This window comes from Tasmannia lanceolata, unplaced genomic scaffold (assembly GCF_043159265.1).
Source record: "Tasmannia lanceolata isolate RefF3 unplaced genomic scaffold, GAP_Taslan_0.1 ptg000003l, whole genome shotgun sequence".
NCBI classification, from domain to species: domain Eukaryota; kingdom Viridiplantae; phylum Streptophyta; class Magnoliopsida; order Canellales; family Winteraceae; genus Tasmannia; species Tasmannia lanceolata.
This window is the reverse complement of record NW_027518680.1, coordinates 33,862,799-33,883,343: the sequence shown is the minus strand read 5'-3', so window position 1 is coordinate 33,883,343 and position 20,545 is coordinate 33,862,799. Positions and strand designations below refer to the sequence as shown.

Genomic DNA, 20,545 nt, shown 5'->3' with positions numbered 1-20,545 from the left:
AACCATGGTTCGTGGTGATCAGGAAGAGATGGAGTTCCGCAGCTTGACAAAAGATTTTGAGGGTCAAGGAGCTTCATGTCTATAAGGTCTTGAGTGTCATATTTCAAATTGAGGCATTTATCAGTAGCATGACCAGGAAGTAAATGGTAATCACAAATTTTTTTTCATTTGGGAGGACCTGGGAAGAGGATTAGGAGTAGGCTCTGGTCCCAACAGTGTTATTATTCTTTCTTTGAGCAACCATTTCAAAGTATCTGATTGTGAGATTGGCAAGTCAGTGAATTTTCTTCTTGGAGTCTCAGGTGGTTGCTCTTGATCATATTCAAGAATTAAAGGCCCAACAGGATTTTGATGATTCTGAAAGATAGAGTTCCTGGCAACAATATCATAGGCTTTGATATTCTTGTTAGCAAAATGTTCAGAATTTTGGGACTGGCAATAACAGGTTTACATTTGTTTCTTCATTTGATGAACCTCTTGTGTTAGCACGACCATTTTCCGAGAAAGATTCGTTATCAATTCCTCCATTCTACCAATCGTAGCCTTTCTGAAGCGGCTGTGATGTACCAAGGAGGCCGGGACTTTTGCTATCAGAAGTGGCGATAGTTGAACCAAACTTCTTAGCCAGTTGAACCTTAAGGGATTGATTCTCTACTTCCATTTCCTTCATGTGTTGGTCAAGCAGGGCCAATGTTTTCGTGATACCAACAAGTTGGAAGTTTTCTGTAGAATCTGCCATCGGTATGGATCTAGACGAAGGAAAAGCAATGACTACTGAAAAGTAAAGTGGTATTGACTCCCCTCCAACCGATAGGACAAATGAACCCGTAAAACTCGAGGATTATTAACGGTGAAAGGTCCTGACATGTAAATGGTAAACACGATGTGTAAGCTTGATATTCCGGATGTATTTTTTCCCAATGATTGAAATGATTATGGACTATACATACAATGGGGGTGACAGAAAGAATCCTAAAATAAGTGTGATATGACAATGATGGCATGATCAATTAAGGGGAATGCCCCTAGTTTGAGGAGTATTAGAGTAAACACTTAGGGGTTGAAGGGTGATATTTAAAGACATGCCCCTATTGTAAAAGGAAGATAACTCTAAACTAGGAGTGCAATGAACCTAAACTAAATGACATAAAATGGACTACCTAACCAAGACAGACTAATGAGTTATGCAAAGAAACCCCAAGACATGAAAGAGGATTTGACAGCCAATGAAGAGATGATGAAATTGACGATGATCTAAACAGGGACTGACCAGGATGAGACTAAACAATGATGATCTGAAGGCTAATCAACCCATGAAATGAACTTTCAACTTTCTAAACCTTAGGACAATAAAGATCAATCAAGGGGAATTTAACGAGATGAAAGTAATGAGGGCAATAGGAGCGAATCTAATGAGATCTCGGATATAAAAAAAACAAGATTACGACTCTAGAAAGAGTGATCGTAAATGATAGGGAATAATTTGGCAAGATCACAGGAATGGAGAAGATGATGATGGACGAACCATAAAGAATAGGAGGCCTATGGGATTTAAGAAGATTGAGATTTATATCCTAATCTCAGAGGCTTTTTTTCTTTGGCTTTTACTCCTTTTTACATTTTATGTAATGCTACATGAAGGCATCAATCCTAATCCTAATCTAGCGGAGTGGAGAGAGGATCTCGACACATGACTTGTTCGTGTACCTAGAATCGATCGTAGCCATTGGAGGATGGACTATGGCCTAATCTAGACACAAATGGGTAAGGCATCCTAAGCTAGGCTCACACACGTGATGCACGCGTGTTCGTACTATATGCAAGTGTAGTCTAATCTAGGGGTAAGGCCAAGAGTTCCCTTAGTGAGAATTCATGTTCGATATACTCTACAGGTGTCCAGATAGTGATATGTGAATCAACAGATCCGTTTACCCACCATAAAGGTACTAGTCTAAGGGTGGAATGTTTCTTTAACACTGAAGCACTGGGTCATGACCTCCTAGCCAACTGTGCTAAATAGCACTCCGAGTACCTAAATAGGACGTGTGTATGTGATATGCAAGGGTTTGGATGAAGTTATGATAGTTTGTGCAAATAAGTTTCTGAAATCTATGATGCCTTCAAGTTTTGTTAGATTTTGTCTGTAGTATGATGTGATAAGGAAATAAAACATAGCATACGAACTAATCTATCTATAACGGCGTGTGCTTATGATTATTGATATGTATCATCTTTTCCGTGCTCTTGGGATCCCTTAAGAAATCTGAATTTCACGCAAAAGTGAATGACCAGAGTCGCCACCTAGGTAAGGGACATAGGACCCATAAGTGACACTGCAAAATGGTCTGCGATCCCATATGTCTAGGTCCGTTCACTTGTGTTGGTTTGTAAATCAAATTCATTTTTCAAAAATCCCAAATCTCTAGTTTATATCATGCAATGACTTTTTCATTGTTTTGTTTTTGGCAAGTTGCAAATCCAAGTTTTCATGAAGTTTTTCACATGCAATCAACAATTCTTCATTTGAAAATTCATAAGAAATATCATCAAGATCATTTACCTGGGAAATGGAGATGTCATTTGTCACCTCAGCAAGTCCCATGAAGCAAAGGTCAGCTTCATCTTTTCCATTTGATTCATTTTCGGATGAAGCACTCCCTTCATCCCAACCCGCCGCACACAACGTCTTCTTGCCATTTCTTCTACCTTTCTTGTATTTGTCCTCGTTCTTGTTGAGTGGGCAATTTGGCCTTATGTGTCCAACCTTCTTGCAATTGTAGCAACTCATCTCCTCTTTGCTTGAAGGCATATTTCTTCCTTGGTTAGAGTTGCCTCCTTTCTTGTACTTGAGAAATTTCTTGAATATAGCAAGTCGTGTGAACGGCTTCTGCCCAAAAATTTCTTGGAACATTGTTCTCATTTAACATTGTTCTAGCCATTTCAATGAGTGATCTATTTTTTCTTTCAACTACCCCATTTTGTTGGGACGTTCTTGGAGCCGAGAAATTGTGTTTGATTCCATTTTCATTACAAAAGGTATCAAACTCATTGTTCTCAAACTCGGTTCCATGATCACTTCTTATCTCATTCATGAAAACCCCTTGTTTATTTTGTATTCTTTTGCACAAGTTGACAAAAATTTTGAAGGTTTCACCCTTACTAGTTATAAACAACACCCAAGTAAATCTAGAATAATCATCAACAATTACATACACATATCTACTTCCACCTCTACTATGAGTCTTCATAGGACCAAATAGGTCCATGTGAAGAAGTTGTAGTGGACAAGATATAGATATCACACTTATAGGTTTGAAAGAGTCTTTAGTATGTTTTCCATGAATGCAAGCACTACAAACTTTATCTTTAACATACTTGAGCTTAGGTAGCTCTCTCACTAGGTTCTTAGATGACAATATTGAGATCAAATCCATATGAGCATGACCAAGTCTTCTATGCCATAACCAAGGGTTATCTTCCATGGCGGAGACACACTGGATGTTTTGATTTTCAAGGTCCTCTAAGGCCAATGAGTACATCTTACCATCTCTATATGCAATAAATTCTACCACATTGTTCTTAGCATTCAAAATCTTGCATCTATCTTTTTCAAAAAGAACTTTGAAACCTAGATCATATAGTTGACTAATGCTTATCAAATTAAAGGAAAGACCATTGACAAGCAAAACATGTTCAACTTTAGTATCTTTAACTTTAATGGTACCTTCACCGATGATTTTGCTTCTTGTGTCATCCCCAAAGGTGACATTTTCTTGGTGGCTCATGGTGACGAAGGCGAACTTGGTTACGTCTCCCGTCATATGCCTTGACCAACCACCATCCAAAAACCATTTGTCCTTTGAGGGCTTCCCTTTCAAGCATACCTACAAGAGTCAAAACTCATGTTGAAGCTTTAGGTACTGAAATCCCAAAGGGCAACCCAAGAGGGGGGTGAATTGGGTTATTTAAAATTTTCTTCTAAAAGCTACAAGAAGTGTGATATTTAAACCTAGATTATACTAACCCTTGTTCATGATGATATTTCAAGTTAAAGAAAGAAATTACCAAACACCGTATAGAAGAGGGGAAGAGTAAAGAGACCACTAGGAGATTTTTATAGTGGTTCGGTCACAAACGGACCTACTCCACTACCCAAGTACTTTGTCTTTTCCTTCGGATTTATCTTCACTATGTTGAGATTTCATGAGCCAAATCTCCGGGCTTTTACAATCAAATCCGCCTCCAAGAAATCAACCCTCTTCGAACATCGCCTCAAAGGGTTCAACTCCACTTTGCAAATACAAGAAAGAAAAGGAAAAATGAAAGCTCACAAGCCTCTAAATAGGCAAATACAAATCTCTCAAGCTCACAACAACTCCAAATGATGGCAAATCAAAGTCCTATGGAGTCCTCTTGATAAGAAGTAAATGCTAAAATGAATGCTTCAAGAGGAAGAATAAGAATCCTTTTGATTTCATGAGAAAAAGCTCTATGGTTTTCAAAATGATTGTTTAGAAGGTTCTTTGGAAGGTCTTGAATGAGGTTTAAATAGCCTAAGTGCTTTTGTGATCGTTTGGGGGCAATACTGAAAATATTTGGCCAAGAAAAAGTAAATTGTGCAAGCCCCAACGTCGCTTTTGCCAGACTGGGGCGGTCGACCAAGTTACGGCGGTCGCCCGCCTTTACCGGGCACTCATTTTTAATTTTGAATTTCGAACTGCAGCGGTCGCCCTCTGAGGGCTTCATGTTTGTTTTAATTTTTTCATTCAAAACCTATCCGCGGTCGACCGGATTGGCCTCGGTCGACCGGACCACTTTTGAAAGGTAATTGCTGGAATTCCAACAACCCTTCCACAGTCGACAGTGGAACTTCGGTCGACCGGCCATGCTTTGAAATTTAGTTTTACAATTTAAAACTATGGGGCAATGGGCTAAGGTCTTTGGGCTTTTGTCCTATGTTGTCAAATACTTTTATAAGTTTGTCAAAAAATATTTTAAAGGGTTTTGAAAACATAAATCCGTGCAAATGACTACATGTCAAGAGGACTCTATTACACACTACGTGAACCTTGAGTCTTCTTGAGACTTTGTCTTCTAGCCACTTGCATGAGATGTTCACTTGGAAGAGCCTTCTATCTTGCTTTTGTGCATGTGGTTTCTTTGAGTCTCCAATGCTTGTAGGATGACTACCAAGGCTTGACTTGCTCCAAGTTGAGCCCTTCTTCTCTTTGCTTCTAGTGATGACTTTAATGATTCCTGTCTTGATCACAACACTAGAGCAACCATTAGTAATCTACCATCAATTTGGGTTTGTTGATCATCAAAATATGAATGGGTTGCACCCTTGGGCTTACATTCTCCCCCTTTTTGATGATGACAAACTCAAATTGATTATGAGGTGGAGGCTCCCCCTAAATATGATACATATGTAATTTTATGCCTCCCCCTCATCATATGCTTATCATAAATGACAATTAATTATGATTTGTACTATACTTGCATGTATATCTATTAACGCACAAGATAAGTATAAGTAGTCAATTCAAGCATAGAGGAATTGCGAATATGGTTCATGATTCCCCCTTTTGTTACATCAAAAAGAGTGAGGAGAGAGCCTCCATAGATAGCACAAGATTCCCCCCCCCTTTTTTATATTAGGATTTCACTTTTAACTCCGTCTGTCTAACTATGGATATGCATATATATATATATATATATATATATATCAAAATAGCATCCAAATAGGCATGTTCATGAACTAGATGTAAGAATTTGCCAAAATTTTAAGTGTCTTAATTAGAGATGATAGTACCGTCTCCCTTTCAGTAACTAAGGAGGCTAAGGGCACCAATTGAGTGAATTTTATATTAAGGTTTGACATCTAGTGATGGATCCAATAGCAAGCACACAATCAAGTACGTATAGTAGATATAGATAATCATATAAGCAATAATTCATTCAAATTCTTTCACTTGATCAAGTGTCCACATATTTAAATCACTTCTAAGATCACAAAATCTTTCCTCACTTAGTGGTTTAGTAAAAATATCCGCAAGCTGATCATCTGTATTGATATAAGAGATAATGATGTCTTCTTTTTGTGAATGATCACTTAAAAATGATGTCTTATATCAATATGCTTAGTTCGGGAATGTTGAATTGGGTTCTTGGTTAGATTGATTGCACTAGTGTTGTCACAGTGGCTTAGACCACATTTAAACTTTTAAATCATAATCTTCCAAGGTGTTCTTCATCCATAAGACTTGTGCACAACAAGCTCCTACAGCAATGTACTCTGCTTTTATGGTAGACAGGGCAACAAAGTTCTGTTTCTTGCTAAACTAAGAGACCAAGGATCTCCCTAGAAACTGACAAGTGCCACTAGTGCTCTTCCTATCAATTCTACATCCGGCAAAGTCAACATCAGAGTATCCTACTAGGTGAAAAGAATTTGACCTTCCATACCATATACCTAGACCGGGAGTGCCTCTCAAATATTTGAATATCCTTATTACAGAGAGCAAATGAGATTCTCTTGGGTCTGACTGAAATCTAGTACATAGGCAAACACTAAACATGATATATGGCCAGCTAACAGTCAGATAGAGAAGACTCCCTATCATTCCTCTATACTTTTTCTGATCACCCTTTGGTCCAATGATATCTACTGCTAATTTTGAAGATGTGCTCATAGGAGTGGACTTTGGAGGAGAGCTTTCCATTCCAAATTTCTTTAGCAGTTCTTTTGTGTATTTTTCGTAGTTAATGAAGATTCCATTGGGCAATTGGTGGATTTGTAGACCAAGAAAATATTTAAGTTCTCCAATCATGCTCATTTTAAACTCATTTTGCATGCATTTGGAGAATTCTTCACACATACTCACATTAGTTGACCCAAAGATGGTGTCATCTACATAGATTTGGACTATGAGTTGTCTTCACCCTTCCTTTTGATAAATAAAGTCTTATCGACATTTCCCATTTCAATTCCTTTGTCTAATTGAAATGAACTAATCATTTCATACCAAACTCTAGAAGCTTGCTTCAATCCATATAGGGCTTTGTCCAATCTAAAGACATGATCCGGGTGCTTGAAGTCTTCAAAGCCAGGAGGTTGCTCAACATATACATCCTCCATAATATATCCATTTAGAAATGCACTCTTGACATCCATTTAATACAACTTGAAACCTTTATAACATGCATATGCAAGAAGCATTCAAATGGACTCCAACCGGGCTACAGGGGCAAAAGTCTCATCATAATCAATCTCTTCTTCTTGGTTGTATCATTGGGCGACTAAACGGACTTTATTTCTTTGGATATCACCATTTTCATCCAATTTGTTTCTATAAACCCATCTAGTTCCAATCACATGATGATCTTCTGGCCTAAGAACCGATTGTCATACTCTATTTCTTTCAAATTGATTTAATTCTTCTAGCATAGCAATCATTCAAAATTCATCATTTTCTGCTTCAACAATAGACTTTGGTTCAATTTGTGAGATGAATGCTAGATGACCACACACAGTCCTAAAATGAGACCTAGTCTTAACTCCTTGTGAGGCTTCACCAGTAATTTGAGTACAGGGGTGGCTTGCAATAATTCTTTCTCCTTTTGGATCCTCTTCCTCATTCCCTCTCTCTTCAATTGACTAACCTTCAATGCTAAGATTTTCTAATGAATTAGTTAAGGTGGAGGTGTTCTTTTCACATAGCACGGGATGAATCTCATCTTCCTCATCTAAGTCAATTGTCACCCTCTTTTCCTCACTTTATTCATCAAATTTAACATGTATAGCTTCTTCTACTGTCAAGGTCCTTTGATTGAACACTCTATAGGATTTACTTCTAGTTGAATACCCCAAAAATATCTCTTCATCTGCTTTAGGATCAAATTTGTGAATATTGTCTTTGATGTTTAGAATAACACACTTACATCCAAAGATCCTAAAGTAACTATTGTTGGGCTTTCTTCCCTTCTACAACTCATATGGTGTTTTGCTACTACGGTGTCTAATCAATATTCCATTTATCACACGACAAGCTGTATTCACAGCTTCTAGCCAAAAATGTCTAGATATATTGTTATCATGGAGTAGTGTTCTCACCATTTCATGCAAGACCCTATTCTTTCTTTCCGGCCCACCATTCTTTCTTTCTTTCCACTCAAATTGAAGATTCTTAAATTCTGTTCCATGATCACTTCTAATTTGCTTGATATGACACCCTCTATCTCTTTGCAACAAATTACACAACTTGTAAAATTCTTTGAAAGTTTCATCCTTGGAACCAAGAAATAGAACTCAAGTGAACCTAGAAAAATCATCTACCACTACAAAGACATATCTTTTTCCACCAAAGCTACATGTCTTCACGGGACCAAAGAGATCCATGAGAAGTCGTTGCAACGGTCTAGAAGTATTGATAATGTTCTTATGTTGAAATGAGTCTTTTACTTCTTTACCAAGTTGACATGCTCTACACAAATGATTTTTGAAATAATTGAGTTTAGGCAAACCATCAACAATATTCTTCCCAGAGATTCTAGCAATGATTTCCATATTAGAATGCCCTAGTCTTCTATGCCATGTCCATGTATTATTTTCAAAAGATACAAGACAAGTAACATTTTGACATATGAGTTCTTCAAGCATAAAAGTATAAACGTTACCATCTCTAGTAGCTTCAAATTCAGTTTCGTTATCATCTGAAGTCCTAACTATGCATTTATCATTTTTGAAAAATACTTCATTACCATTATCACTTAGTTGACTTATACTAAGCAAGTTATGTCTAAGTCCATCAACAAGTAATACATTTTTAATGGTAATACCTTTGAATTTGATTGTACCTTCACCGATGATTTTTCCTTTGGCATTGTCTCCAAAAGTCACTGTCCCTTGATCTTCCATGTTGAGAGTAGAGAATTTGGAGGGATCGAATGTCATATGCCTTGAGCATCCACTATCGAGGTACCATTTATCCAAGGTAGAATTGCTACTCAAGCATTCCTACAAAATAGAGAGTCAAGTCTTGGGCTTAGGTACCCAAATTTCTTTGGGTCCTTTTGGATTAGTTGCATATGACTTAGCCTTTATTGCCCATACATATCTGCTTGATTTCCTAAACTTGCAATTGTATTTTATATGTCCAAGTTTTTCACAATAGTAGCAAGTAGGAATGACTTTAGGACTAACATTATGATTCAAATGAGAATGTGATGTTCTAGCATTTACAAATGAAATGGGCTTGTGGGTAACATTCTTGCATGATGGTTTCTTTTAATGAGGTTGGTAACCAAGACCACACTTATCATAAGAAATTTTCACATCCAGTATTTCATCTAATTTTATTTTTCCACATTTGAATTTCAAACATAGTTTTTCATTTTCCCATTTCAACTCCTTATTTTCCAAATATAATTTTTCAATATTCAATTATATTTCTTGATTTTCTTTTAGAAAGTCTTGGTTCAAAACTTCAAGATTTTTTACTTTATCTAACAAGACTTTATTTTCATTTACTATGCAAGTGAGAGCATTGCATTCCTTCTTAGATTTTTCAAGTTCAAGATTTAATTTTTCTATTTCCTTCATAAGCTTGATATTTTTGGAAACTTCAAGAATATGTGCTTCTTGAAATTTCTCACAAGCATCATATAGATCATCATACGTAAAGAAAATATTTTCATCTTCATCATTATTTACAACATTATGAGAAGATAGAGAATTTACCTCCTTAGATGAATCGTCCTCTTGAATTCCCACGAGATATATGTGGGAGACTTCACCATCACTTTCTTCGCTTCCGGTCGAGCAACTAAGCCCGTCATATGTTGCACTGAAGCTCTTTTTCTTATCTTTTCTTCTTCTCTTGTTAAACTTCTCATCATGCTTTTTAAGGGGGCAAATGGATCTCACATGTCCGAGCTTGTGACACCTAAAGCATCTAAGCTCGTCATTATCTTTCTTTTCATCTTCCTTCTCTTTTCTACTACTCTTCTCCGTTTGGAAGTCTCTTCTGTTGCTTCTTGTGAATTTTTTGAACTTCCTAGTGAGGACATAGATATCTTCTCTCATAGCTTTAAGGTTTTCCTTCTCATTTTCACTTCCACTTCCATTGTCTTGAGCTTTAAAGGCTATGCTTTTCTTCTTGGAATCTTCTCTTGGGGCTTCTTTCTCTTCCGTCTCCTTTTTCTTCATCTTCAATTCAAAAGTAATAAGAGACCCAACTAGCTCCTCCAGTCTCATGGTCTCTACATTTTTTGCTTCTTCAATAGCGGTTGTCTTGGGATCCCAGGTCTTCGGAAGTGATCGAAGAATTTTGTTGATCATTTCTTCATTTGAGAAGACTTTACCTAACCCTTCAAACTCATTCATGATATTAGTAAATCTAGTATACATTTTCGTGACGGATTCACCAGTTTTCACTTTAAATGATTCTAGATTAATAAGAAGTAGATTAATTTCGGTCTTTTTCACTTGTGTAGTTCCCTCATGGGTTACCTCAAGTGTATCCCAAATCTCTTTTGCGGTCTTAAGGGTGGATACTCTATTAAACTCATCCACAAATAGAGCACAAATGAGCGAATTCATGGCCTTGTAATTTAAAGTGAATTCGGCCTATTCGGTGTCTTTCCAAGTCTCACTATCGGTGGTTGGTTCAGTATACCCCTTTTCTATAATCCTCCAAATGCCAAGCTCTTGGCCTTTTAGGTAAGTCTTCATCCAGGCCTTCCAACAACCATAGTTGGCACCATTGAAGTATGGTGGCCTAGATGAGGATTGACCCTCATGATATTGAGTAGAGGAAGATGAGGTTGCCATGGATCTTTTCTCTTTTAGATTTCAATTAATATAAATCTCTATTAAGAGCCTTTAGCTCTGATACCAACTGAAATCCCAAAGGGCAACCCAAGAGGGGGGTGAATTGGGTTATTTAAAATTTTCTTCTAAAAGCTACAAGGAGTGTGAGATTTAAACATAGATTATGCTAAACCTTGTTCAAGATGATATTTCAAGTTAAGGAAAGAAATTACCGAACACCGTAGAGAAGAGGGGAAGAGTAAAGAGACCACTCGAAGTTTTTATAGTGGTTCGGTCACAAACGGACCTACTCCACTACCAAAGTACTTTGTCTATTCCTTGAGATTTATCTTCACTACGTTGAGATTTCACACGCCAAATCTCCAGGCTTTTACAATCAAATCTGCCTCCAAGGGAACAAACCCTCTTTGCAATAACTACCTCCAAGGAATCAACCCTCTTCGCACACCACCTGAAAGGGTTCAACTCCTCTTTACAAATACAAGAAAGAAAATGAAAAATGAAAGCTCACAAGCCTCTAAATAGGCAAATACAAATCTCTCAAGCTCACAACAACTCCAAATGATTGCAAATCAAAGTCTTATGGAGTCCTCTTGACAAGAAGTAAATCCAAGAATGAATGCTTTAAGAGGAAGAATCAGAATCTTTTTTATTTCAAGAGAAAAAGCTCTAGGGTTTTCAAAATGATTGTTCAAAAGGGTCTTCGGAAGGTCTTGAATGAGGTTTAAATAGCCCAAGTGCTTTTGTGACCCTTTGGAGGCAATACTGTAAATATTTTGCCATGAAAAATTAAACTGCGCAAGCCCCAACGACTCTTTTGCTAGACCGGGGCGGTCGACCGAGCTACGGTGGTCGACAGCCCTTATCGGGTGCTCATTTTTAATTTTTAATTTCGAACCGCCGCGGTCGACGGGGGTGTCCGCGGCCGCCCTCCGAGGGCTTTCTGTTTGTTTTAATTTTTTCATTCAAAAACTATCCGCGGTCGACCTAGCCAGGGGCGGTCGACCGCCAAGACTTTTGTGGATTGCTCTAATGAATCTAGGAGCATATCCGCGGTCGACCGTATTGGCCTTGGTTGACCGGCCCGCTTTTGAAAGGTAATTGCTGGAATTCCAGCAACCCTTCCGGGGTCGACCGGCCATTCTTTGAAATTTAGTTATACAATTTAAAACTATGGGGCAATGGGCTAAGGTCTTCAGGCTTTTGTCGTATATTTTCGAATACTATTATAAGTTTGTCAAAATATGTTTTAAAGGGTTTTGAAAATATAAATCCATACAAATGACTCCATGTCAAGATGACTCTATTACACACTGCGTGAACCTTGAGTCTTCTTGAGTCTCTGTCTTCTAGGCACTTGCATGAGATGTTCACTTGGAAGAGTCTTCTATCTTTCTTTTGTGCATGTAGTTTCTTTGAGTCTTCAATGCTTGTCGGATGACCACCAAGGCTTGACTTGCTCCAAGTTGAGCCATTCTTCTCTTTGCTTCTAATGATGACTTTAAGGATTCCTGTCTTGATCACAACAGTAGATCAATCATTAGTAATCTACCATCAATTTGGGTTTGTTGATCATCAAAATATGAATGGGTTGCACCCTTGGGCTTACAGGTACCCACCTTTTCTTGGGTGCTTCAAGGTTAGCAACATCATAAAGTTCGTCATTTCTAATCCAAATAAGGTTAGATGCTTTTGATTTCTTAACATTACATGCAAATCTTAAGTGTCCTACTCTACCACAATAGTGACTAGTAGGTACAAATGAGCTAGAACTAGCATGCATGTGAGAAGAATATTTTACAAACTTATTCTTGAATGAGGCTTCTTCTTTGGAAAATGGTTGGTATCCATGACCAACTTTTTCTAAAGAGACAAACTTGCTTTCAAGAATTTCACCCAACTTGTTCTTTCCACATGAAAAGATCTAGTTCCTTACATTTCAAAACTAGTTTTTCATTTTCCTCTTTCAAGCTTTTATTTTTAAGAATTAATTTGTCAACTTCTTCATTTAAAGCTTTGTTTTCTAAAATCAATTTTTCACTTGTGTTGGTTTTAAATCAAATTTTATTTTTAAAAATTCAAAATCTATAGTTTTATCATGCAAGGACTTTTTTATTGTTTTATTTTTGGCAAGTTACAAATTGAAGTTTTCATGAAGTTTTTCACATGCATTCAACAATTCTTCATTTGAAAATTCATGAGAAATATCATCAAGATCATTTACCTCGAAAATGGATATGTCATTTGTCACCTCGGCAAGTCCCATGAAGCAAAGGTCATCTTCATCTTTTCCATTTGATTCATTTCCGGATGAAGCACTTATTTCATCCCAAGCCGCCGCACACAAAACCTTCTTGCCATTTCTTCTACCTTTCTTGTATTTGTCATCATTCTTGTTGAGTGGGCAATTTGCTGTATGTATCCAACCTTCTTACAATTGTAGTAACCCATCTCCTCTTTGCTTGAAGGTCTATTTCTTCCTTGGTTAGAGTTGCCTCCTTTCTTGTACTTTAGAAATTTTTTGAATCTCTTAGTGGAGAGAGCAAGATCATCATCTTGTATGTCTTCTTCACTCTCTTCTTCGCTCTCAACTCTTGCTTTGAAAGCTATCCCTTTATTTTTAGTAGCTTCTTTTTATTTATTTAAAGTTTCTCTTCCTTTAAAAACCATTTCAAAGGTTATCAAAGATCCTATTAAGTCTTCTAGGCCCATCTTTGCCACATCTTTTGCTTCTTCAATGGCGGTGACCTTAGGATCCTAATCTTTAGGTAGTAACCTAAGTATTTTAGTAACTAATTCCTTGTTCGACATTTACTTACCTAAGGATTTCAAACCATTGGTTACGTTTGTGAACCTAATGTGCATTTCGGCAATTGTATCATTAGGGTCCATCATAAAGAGTTCATATTCCCTAAAGGGAAGATTCATCTTGGACTCTTTGACTTGATTTGGCCCTTCATGAGCTACTTCTAGCATATCCCAAATCTCCTTAGCGATTTCAAGAGTAAAAACTCGGTTGAACTCCTCGAGAGATAAGGCACAAATCAAGACATTCATGGCTTTAGCATTAATGGTGGATTCTTTCTTTTCATTGTCATCCCATAGTTCCATGGGAATACTAGGTTCCTTATATCCATTTTGAATGCTTCTCTATACTTCAAAATTTAAGGATTTTAAAAAGACTCTCATCCTAGCTTTTCAATAGGGATAATTTAAGTCATTGAAGAAGGGAGGTCTAGTAGTCGATTGCCCCTCACTACTTTGAGAATCGGTTGCCATTTGGATCTTTCCCTTGTAGGTTTTCAAGAGAAATCCTATGTAAGAGCCTAAGCTCTGATACCAAGTGAAATTCCACTTAGCTACCCAAGAGGGCGGGTGAATTGGGTGTCTTTTGAAATTTTAAGGATTTAAAAACTTAGTTTGCACTAGTTTTAATTTGATTAGAAAATTAAAATTAAAGTTCAAAGATAAGAGTTAAGCATATACCACACGAAAAGAGATGAAGAGACAAGAAGAATGACACAAGGGTTTTTATAGTGGTTCAGTCTTAAACCCAAGACCTACTCCACTCTTCTCAAATTAGTCTCCTTTAGGATTCCACTATCTTCTTCCAAGGAACTTAAATACGGCGTTCTTTCCGCCAATCTGAGCTCCAAATCTCCGAGGGTCTTAACTACGGCGCCCTTCGTTGCCAAGTACAATGTAGAGAAGAAGTAATGTAGCACACTAGCCTCTTAGTAGTCTAATGCCATGTAAATCACACTCACTCTCACTCATGAAAAAATAAATAAGTCTGATTCCTAAGGTCTCTCAAGAACTAGCAAAGATTAAGGCACAAGAGAGAATGGGAGAGTGATTTCCTTGTTAGAATGTAGTAAATATCCTTATACATGCTCAAGGAATGTTAGGTTTAGTCATTAAGTATTTTCCTTGAGGCCCAAGAGTCCATATATATAGGGGAGACAAAGATATGCCTTTTTTAGACTCCCCAACGGTCATCTCGGAGTTGTCGCTCGAAATTCTGAGTTGACCGTTATGTGTTAAATTTTTTCAAACAGGGACTTTCTCGGAGTTTCAAGAAGGCTATTTCAGCAATGTTTCAATTTTTGGTTGCTGATTTTCTTTGCGCCTTCGGAATTCACTTGTATCTTGTTAAATGGAATATCATGTGGGTCCAAATATGTAAGGGCACCACCATGATCATTCACTAACCAATTAAGTTCAATTATGGGTTGGTTTGAATCTCTCTTTTGTTTCTTTAACCTAGCTATTCATGATTGACCATATACAATCTACTTTTAGCTTGATCTTCGATCTTGTTGGCACTTTGATGGAGCTTTGACTTGTCTTTTATCAACTCCATTGATGTTTCAGCATAGCTTTTGCCTTTGAGTTGATTTCCATCATGATGGGCTTGATTTCGATCTTGCCTTTGAATGACCTTGCCTTGATGATGCCTTTGTGTTGTTGATGCCTTCTTCATGTCTTTCATTTCACTTAGAGCTTGACTGAATTGATCCTTGATTGTGCAATCTTGAAGGTACTAATGCTTGAAACACATTCACTTAGACATAGAAGATCATTAGTACATAAAATCATTTTATGACAAATTGGGTTTGTTAATTATCGAAACATATCAATAGGAGTACTTGTTGAACCCTTGGGCTAACAAATTACAAGGAAGTGGGAAAAGAGAAGAAATTTCTTAAAATTCTAAGTTTAATCTTGTCTTCAGAGATTCTTTTGATTCATGTGTGGTATAGACTCATTTTTAACAATTTTAGTTAACTAAAAAGTTGTACATCTTTTTCTTCTCATATGATTACATATAAAGGTTTCCCAATTTGGTATTGAATTGAGAATGTTAGACCATTTTACTAAACTGCAGTTTTTAAAGACATGAAATGGTGATTTTCATATTTTCAGGTTACTTCTGGAACGACTTGGACAAAGTGATGAACATAAAAGTTTCTGTAAATAATATTTGTAACAACGTTTATGTTTATAACTTATCCCAGTTTTCTTGAAAACCTATTTCAAATATCAGGTCAGAAAAGTTACTTTTCTGGCAAGATTTGGCCGGAGGTGTCAACATGAAAGTTTTTCAGAAATATTTTATCCAATAACTTTTATGTTTTGATCTAAGTCTAATTAGAAATATTTTAGGAGTTATGATTAGTATAATATTTTTGTCTTGAATGTAAGACAAATTTTGTTTATTTTGAAGTTTTAACTTTTCTGTCCATTTTTTATGGGATTTGGCCGGAGTTGTCAACTAAACAGATGTTCTTTGGTTTATAATATACAACTTATATATTTGCAAGTTTTGGTAATTCATGCATTTGACTTGAGTTTTAGAGGGTGCAAAATCAAGCTAATATGAATTTCTGCTTAAAAGTATGTTTTGGGTTTTGAATCGTAGTTTCACCACCTTATATGACTTGTACTTGATGTTTAGGACCTAAGAAAGGAACTGATTCGGAAAATCCCAATATTGTAGAGTTTCGAGAAGAAAAAGAAGAAAGAGACAAAGAAGAAAGAAAGAGAAAAATAAAAAGGCAAAGTATTTTCTGGTAAACCAAGTACCTTTTCATGTGCTTATTTTGTTACACAAACCAAGTAAATAAAAGACTTTATTGATAAGAACAAGATGTGTTAATATATATATATATATATATATGCGTGCATATATGGTAAGAAATATGGTACCTGTCAGTATGCATTATTTGTTATGCAAACCGAGAAAGTGAAATACATGTGATGTGAATAAGAAGAATTAGTATTGTATATACATATATATATATATATATATATATATATATATATATATATATATATGCCTTGGTTTGAATGCTTTTGGTTTGTCTGACTATTCTTCTGAGTTGATAAGTTTAGAATATTTGGCTATTCGTATGATTATGATGCAATCTGTTTAGATTCGTTCTGGTATGGTTATCTTTAACACACATTAAATTTGAAAACTCTACATCTGCACATTATAAGCATGGTCACGCCAGTAGTGTATCTAGACATGGTCCCACTAGTGGTGTATCTGGACATCATATTCATTTTCATGGGGCCGCTAGTGGTGTATCTGGACATTATATTCATTCGGAATCTGAATCAGCATTTGAAATTGAATTTGAATCTGTACTTGAATTTGTACTTGAACCTGGATTTGAATCTGAGTATGGACTCGAGCATGACTTAGATATATTTCTGTCAAGATAAACATGTTATATTCAGTTTGCTCTGATATAAATTGGAAAATTCTATATTGCTATACATACGATATCCTGATCAGTAGTAGTTAGTGACATTTAGACTGTATGCGGATCACTGATATGTCTAACATTCTGAGTACTTGTATGAGAAATACGAACCCTGACCAGTTATGTAATTAGATATACATTGATCCTGACTAGTGGTGTAACTAGATATACATTGACTCTGACCAGTAGTTGAACTTGATACTTTGACATTGACCAGTGATTAAACTGCTTATAATTGACCCTTAATAAAAGACATGATTGCTAAGAATTGGATGGGATATATTGTATATACACGCATTAGTTATCCTGATATGATGAGAAAACATAATAACCTATAAAAATATAGAAAGAGAAATGAAGATATCTGTGAATAAGATAAGGACACTAGTTGCCAATGGCTTATTGATCAGTAAATGCATGAGTACACTAGTACATAAAGAAATGAGGATAAACACCTATTGACTAGTGTTAGTACGCCAGGACCCACTATGTGGGTAGATATTATGTAGTTCCCCTGCACTCTTGGGCTGAGATGACTATGTTCTTGAACCTGACATATATGAGCATACATGAGAGAGAAATTTTGAATTTGATGTGATACATGTAGGTTCTGATATTGATTTGAGTACATTGTTGCTAGTGTAAAATGATTTCTTATTTTCTGATGAAAATAGGGATATGACTTATACCCTAATCCCAATAGTAAGATAAGATGTACATTCTGATTTTAGCAGTGTGATGACCTTGAGTATCTTAGTATATGGATTGTTTATGCTTTTAATAAATGATGTATTTATGCTTTTAATAAATGATGTATTTATTACATGAAACCATGTTGTATATAATATTTCAGACAAGAAACTATGATAAGTAAAATGACCTTCTGAGCATAGTCATGAGCAGTAATGACTACTAATAGTTACGAGCATGAGTGCCAAGTTGATAGCTCCATGAGATCTTGATAATCTCATGATTGGTTGATAGTTCTATGTAGCTTTGTGATTTCTTGATAACTTTGTATTATTTGATGGATCTGTGTAGCTCAGTGAGATCTTGATGATCTCATGATAGTTGATAGCTCTATGAGATCTCAATGATCTCATGTTGATTGATATCTCTGTGTAGCTTCATAATATTTTAATGATCTGATTTTGATTGATATATATATATATATATATATATATATATATATATATATATGTGTGTGTGTGTGTGTGTGTGTGTGTGTGTTGTTCTGTATTAATATGTGAGCTAACTATTCTGGTGTGGGTTATCATAGTTAACTTATGTATTAATATCAGTTAGTATATGTTGGTATATATCTTGAATATACATACATTCATAAGCACTTGAATCTGATTGTGATTCTGATTCTGAGCATACATACATATATCTGCATATGATTCTGGTTGTGATTCTGATCTGGTTGTTATTCTGATTGTGATTTTGATTATGACTCTGGTTCTGGTTCCAATTCTGATAGTGCCATATTATTGGCCCAGTTCTGATATAATATATATACCCTTTTATTTATAGGAAAGTAGAAAGATTATTATACATTGGCAAATTATTGTATTGCTTACAAGCTCTATGCTTATGTGTTCAGTAACTCTGGTTATAGAACTATGTGTGGCTATTGGATTTGAACATAAATAACATATCTATTTGTGCCTACAGGCTTTAAACATGAAAGTATAACTGAAAATAATATGAGATAATATGTATATGATACAAACCAGTGACAGATTTTGATACACTGCTAGATTACTGTTTTGCTTACTAGCTATTTTCTAATGTGCTCGATATTGCACATTTCATATTCTGAGTAATTTCCCATTTTGAGCCTTATGGAGGCAGTGAGAGTGTGACCATACTAGAGTAAGTATGGGTTTGTACATAGTATTTATTTTCTATTTATGTATAGAACCCGAGGGGTTGTGTAAATTTAAGAAAGTTTCATTTATTTCGTATCTCTTAGTTATTTATGAATATTATGTTTCTACGATGCTTATCTGGATGATTATCTGTTCAAAAGCCTTGCACGCTTACTGGGTTTGATAAAAGAGGTGAAGGTCTCTTGTGGCCCTTGTTTCAACATCTTAAGATCCCTTTTGTAACTTCAATGTCCTCCTCCTTCGAAAATTGTTCAGTGAACCTATTAGCTATATCCTCCAAGGTTCTCACCTCCTATGGCTTTAAACGTAAGAACTATTTCTTTGCAACTCCAATAAGGGACATAGGGAATAATCTTACCATCTACTCAGGTGTGAACCCGTGTTGTTGGAGAAGAGAAATGTACCACTTCATATGACTTCTGGGACATCTAGTCCCGTCATAATTATCAAAGTTTGGAGTTTTACATTTCGGGGGTAAAGTAACCCCAGGAAACATAGTAAACTCCGTCATATCAATTTTTGTATCCCCTGAAACTTTATATTTTCCACATCTTGAACTAACTTCTCCAGCTTATTATGAAGTCCTTTCTCTTTATTGGGTTTGGTCAAATTTGAGACAGTATTCCTCAGCATATTGTTCATCATCAAAATCTATGTTTGCCAGTAAAACAGTAAGACGGGTTAAGTTTGGACACACTGTAGGAGGATGCTGAGGTACAGGCTCTCTAAAAGTCGAGGACTTCTCATTGGCTTGAGTCCTTAAGTGAGTAACCTCTTCTTTCAAGCTAGACATTTTCCTATCGAGGTTTCTTATCACCTCCCTCATTTCCATCATTATATCACTAGATTCAACCATCTGACTTATATCAGGTGAAGCAGGTGACATAGGTGAGGTAAGTATAGGTAGTACGGGTGAAAGTGATGAATCAGATCGACGACTAAGTCTAGGCATAGAAAATTGTCTAGACCAAGCAGGCTTGGATAAGGTAACTTTCTTGAGAGCGATGATTGCTCAATTTAGACTCTTGAGATGGAAGTCAAAACACTAGATTAAATCAATGATAATTGAGATCAAATATTCTGTACATATAGAAATAAGAGCAATCATGAGCACATTTGAGTTGGAAAACAAGAAAGAGACAATTTATAAAGGTCAAAGAAGGGTAGACATTGATGACATGACCTATGCCAACAGGGTCTCAAGAAATCCTCAATCCACTCCTTTAAGTTTTCATTAGATATCACTATTCTCCTTTTGGGTATAAAGAATTAGGAAAGATAAACACCTCTAATCCAAATAGGTTTATGATCTCAGCAATAATCATGCACTCATGAGATAGATAGGCAAGATTTAACTATTCCACTAGTGATCATGGTATGATACAAAAGAGGTAAATCCATGATAAAGGACATGGATCAGATTTATGATCAATAGATCAGAAGATAGACCACGACCACGATGACGGCGATTAAGAGCCATTGACCGGCCCTAGATCTGAAAGATGGATAGATGTAATTGATTGAATTAGATAAGGATACCTAACTAA

The 20,545-nt window shown here is 36.2% G+C and overlaps 1 protein-coding gene across 1 annotated transcript; it reads right to left on the bottom strand.

Annotated features, from left to right (window-relative positions):
• Positions 1-8,308: 8,308 nt before the first annotated feature.
• On the bottom strand, positions 8,309-10,408 carry LOC143869726 (uncharacterized). Its single transcript, XM_077376285.1, has 2 exons — positions 9,530-10,408; positions 8,309-9,016 (listed from the first exon to the last, which is right to left on the bottom strand). Exons 1-2 carry the CDS (start codon positions 10,406-10,408, stop codon positions 8,309-8,311), a joined length of 1,587 nt encoding a protein of 528 aa, XP_077232400.1.
• Between the last annotated feature and the right edge of the window lie 10,137 nt (positions 10,409-20,545).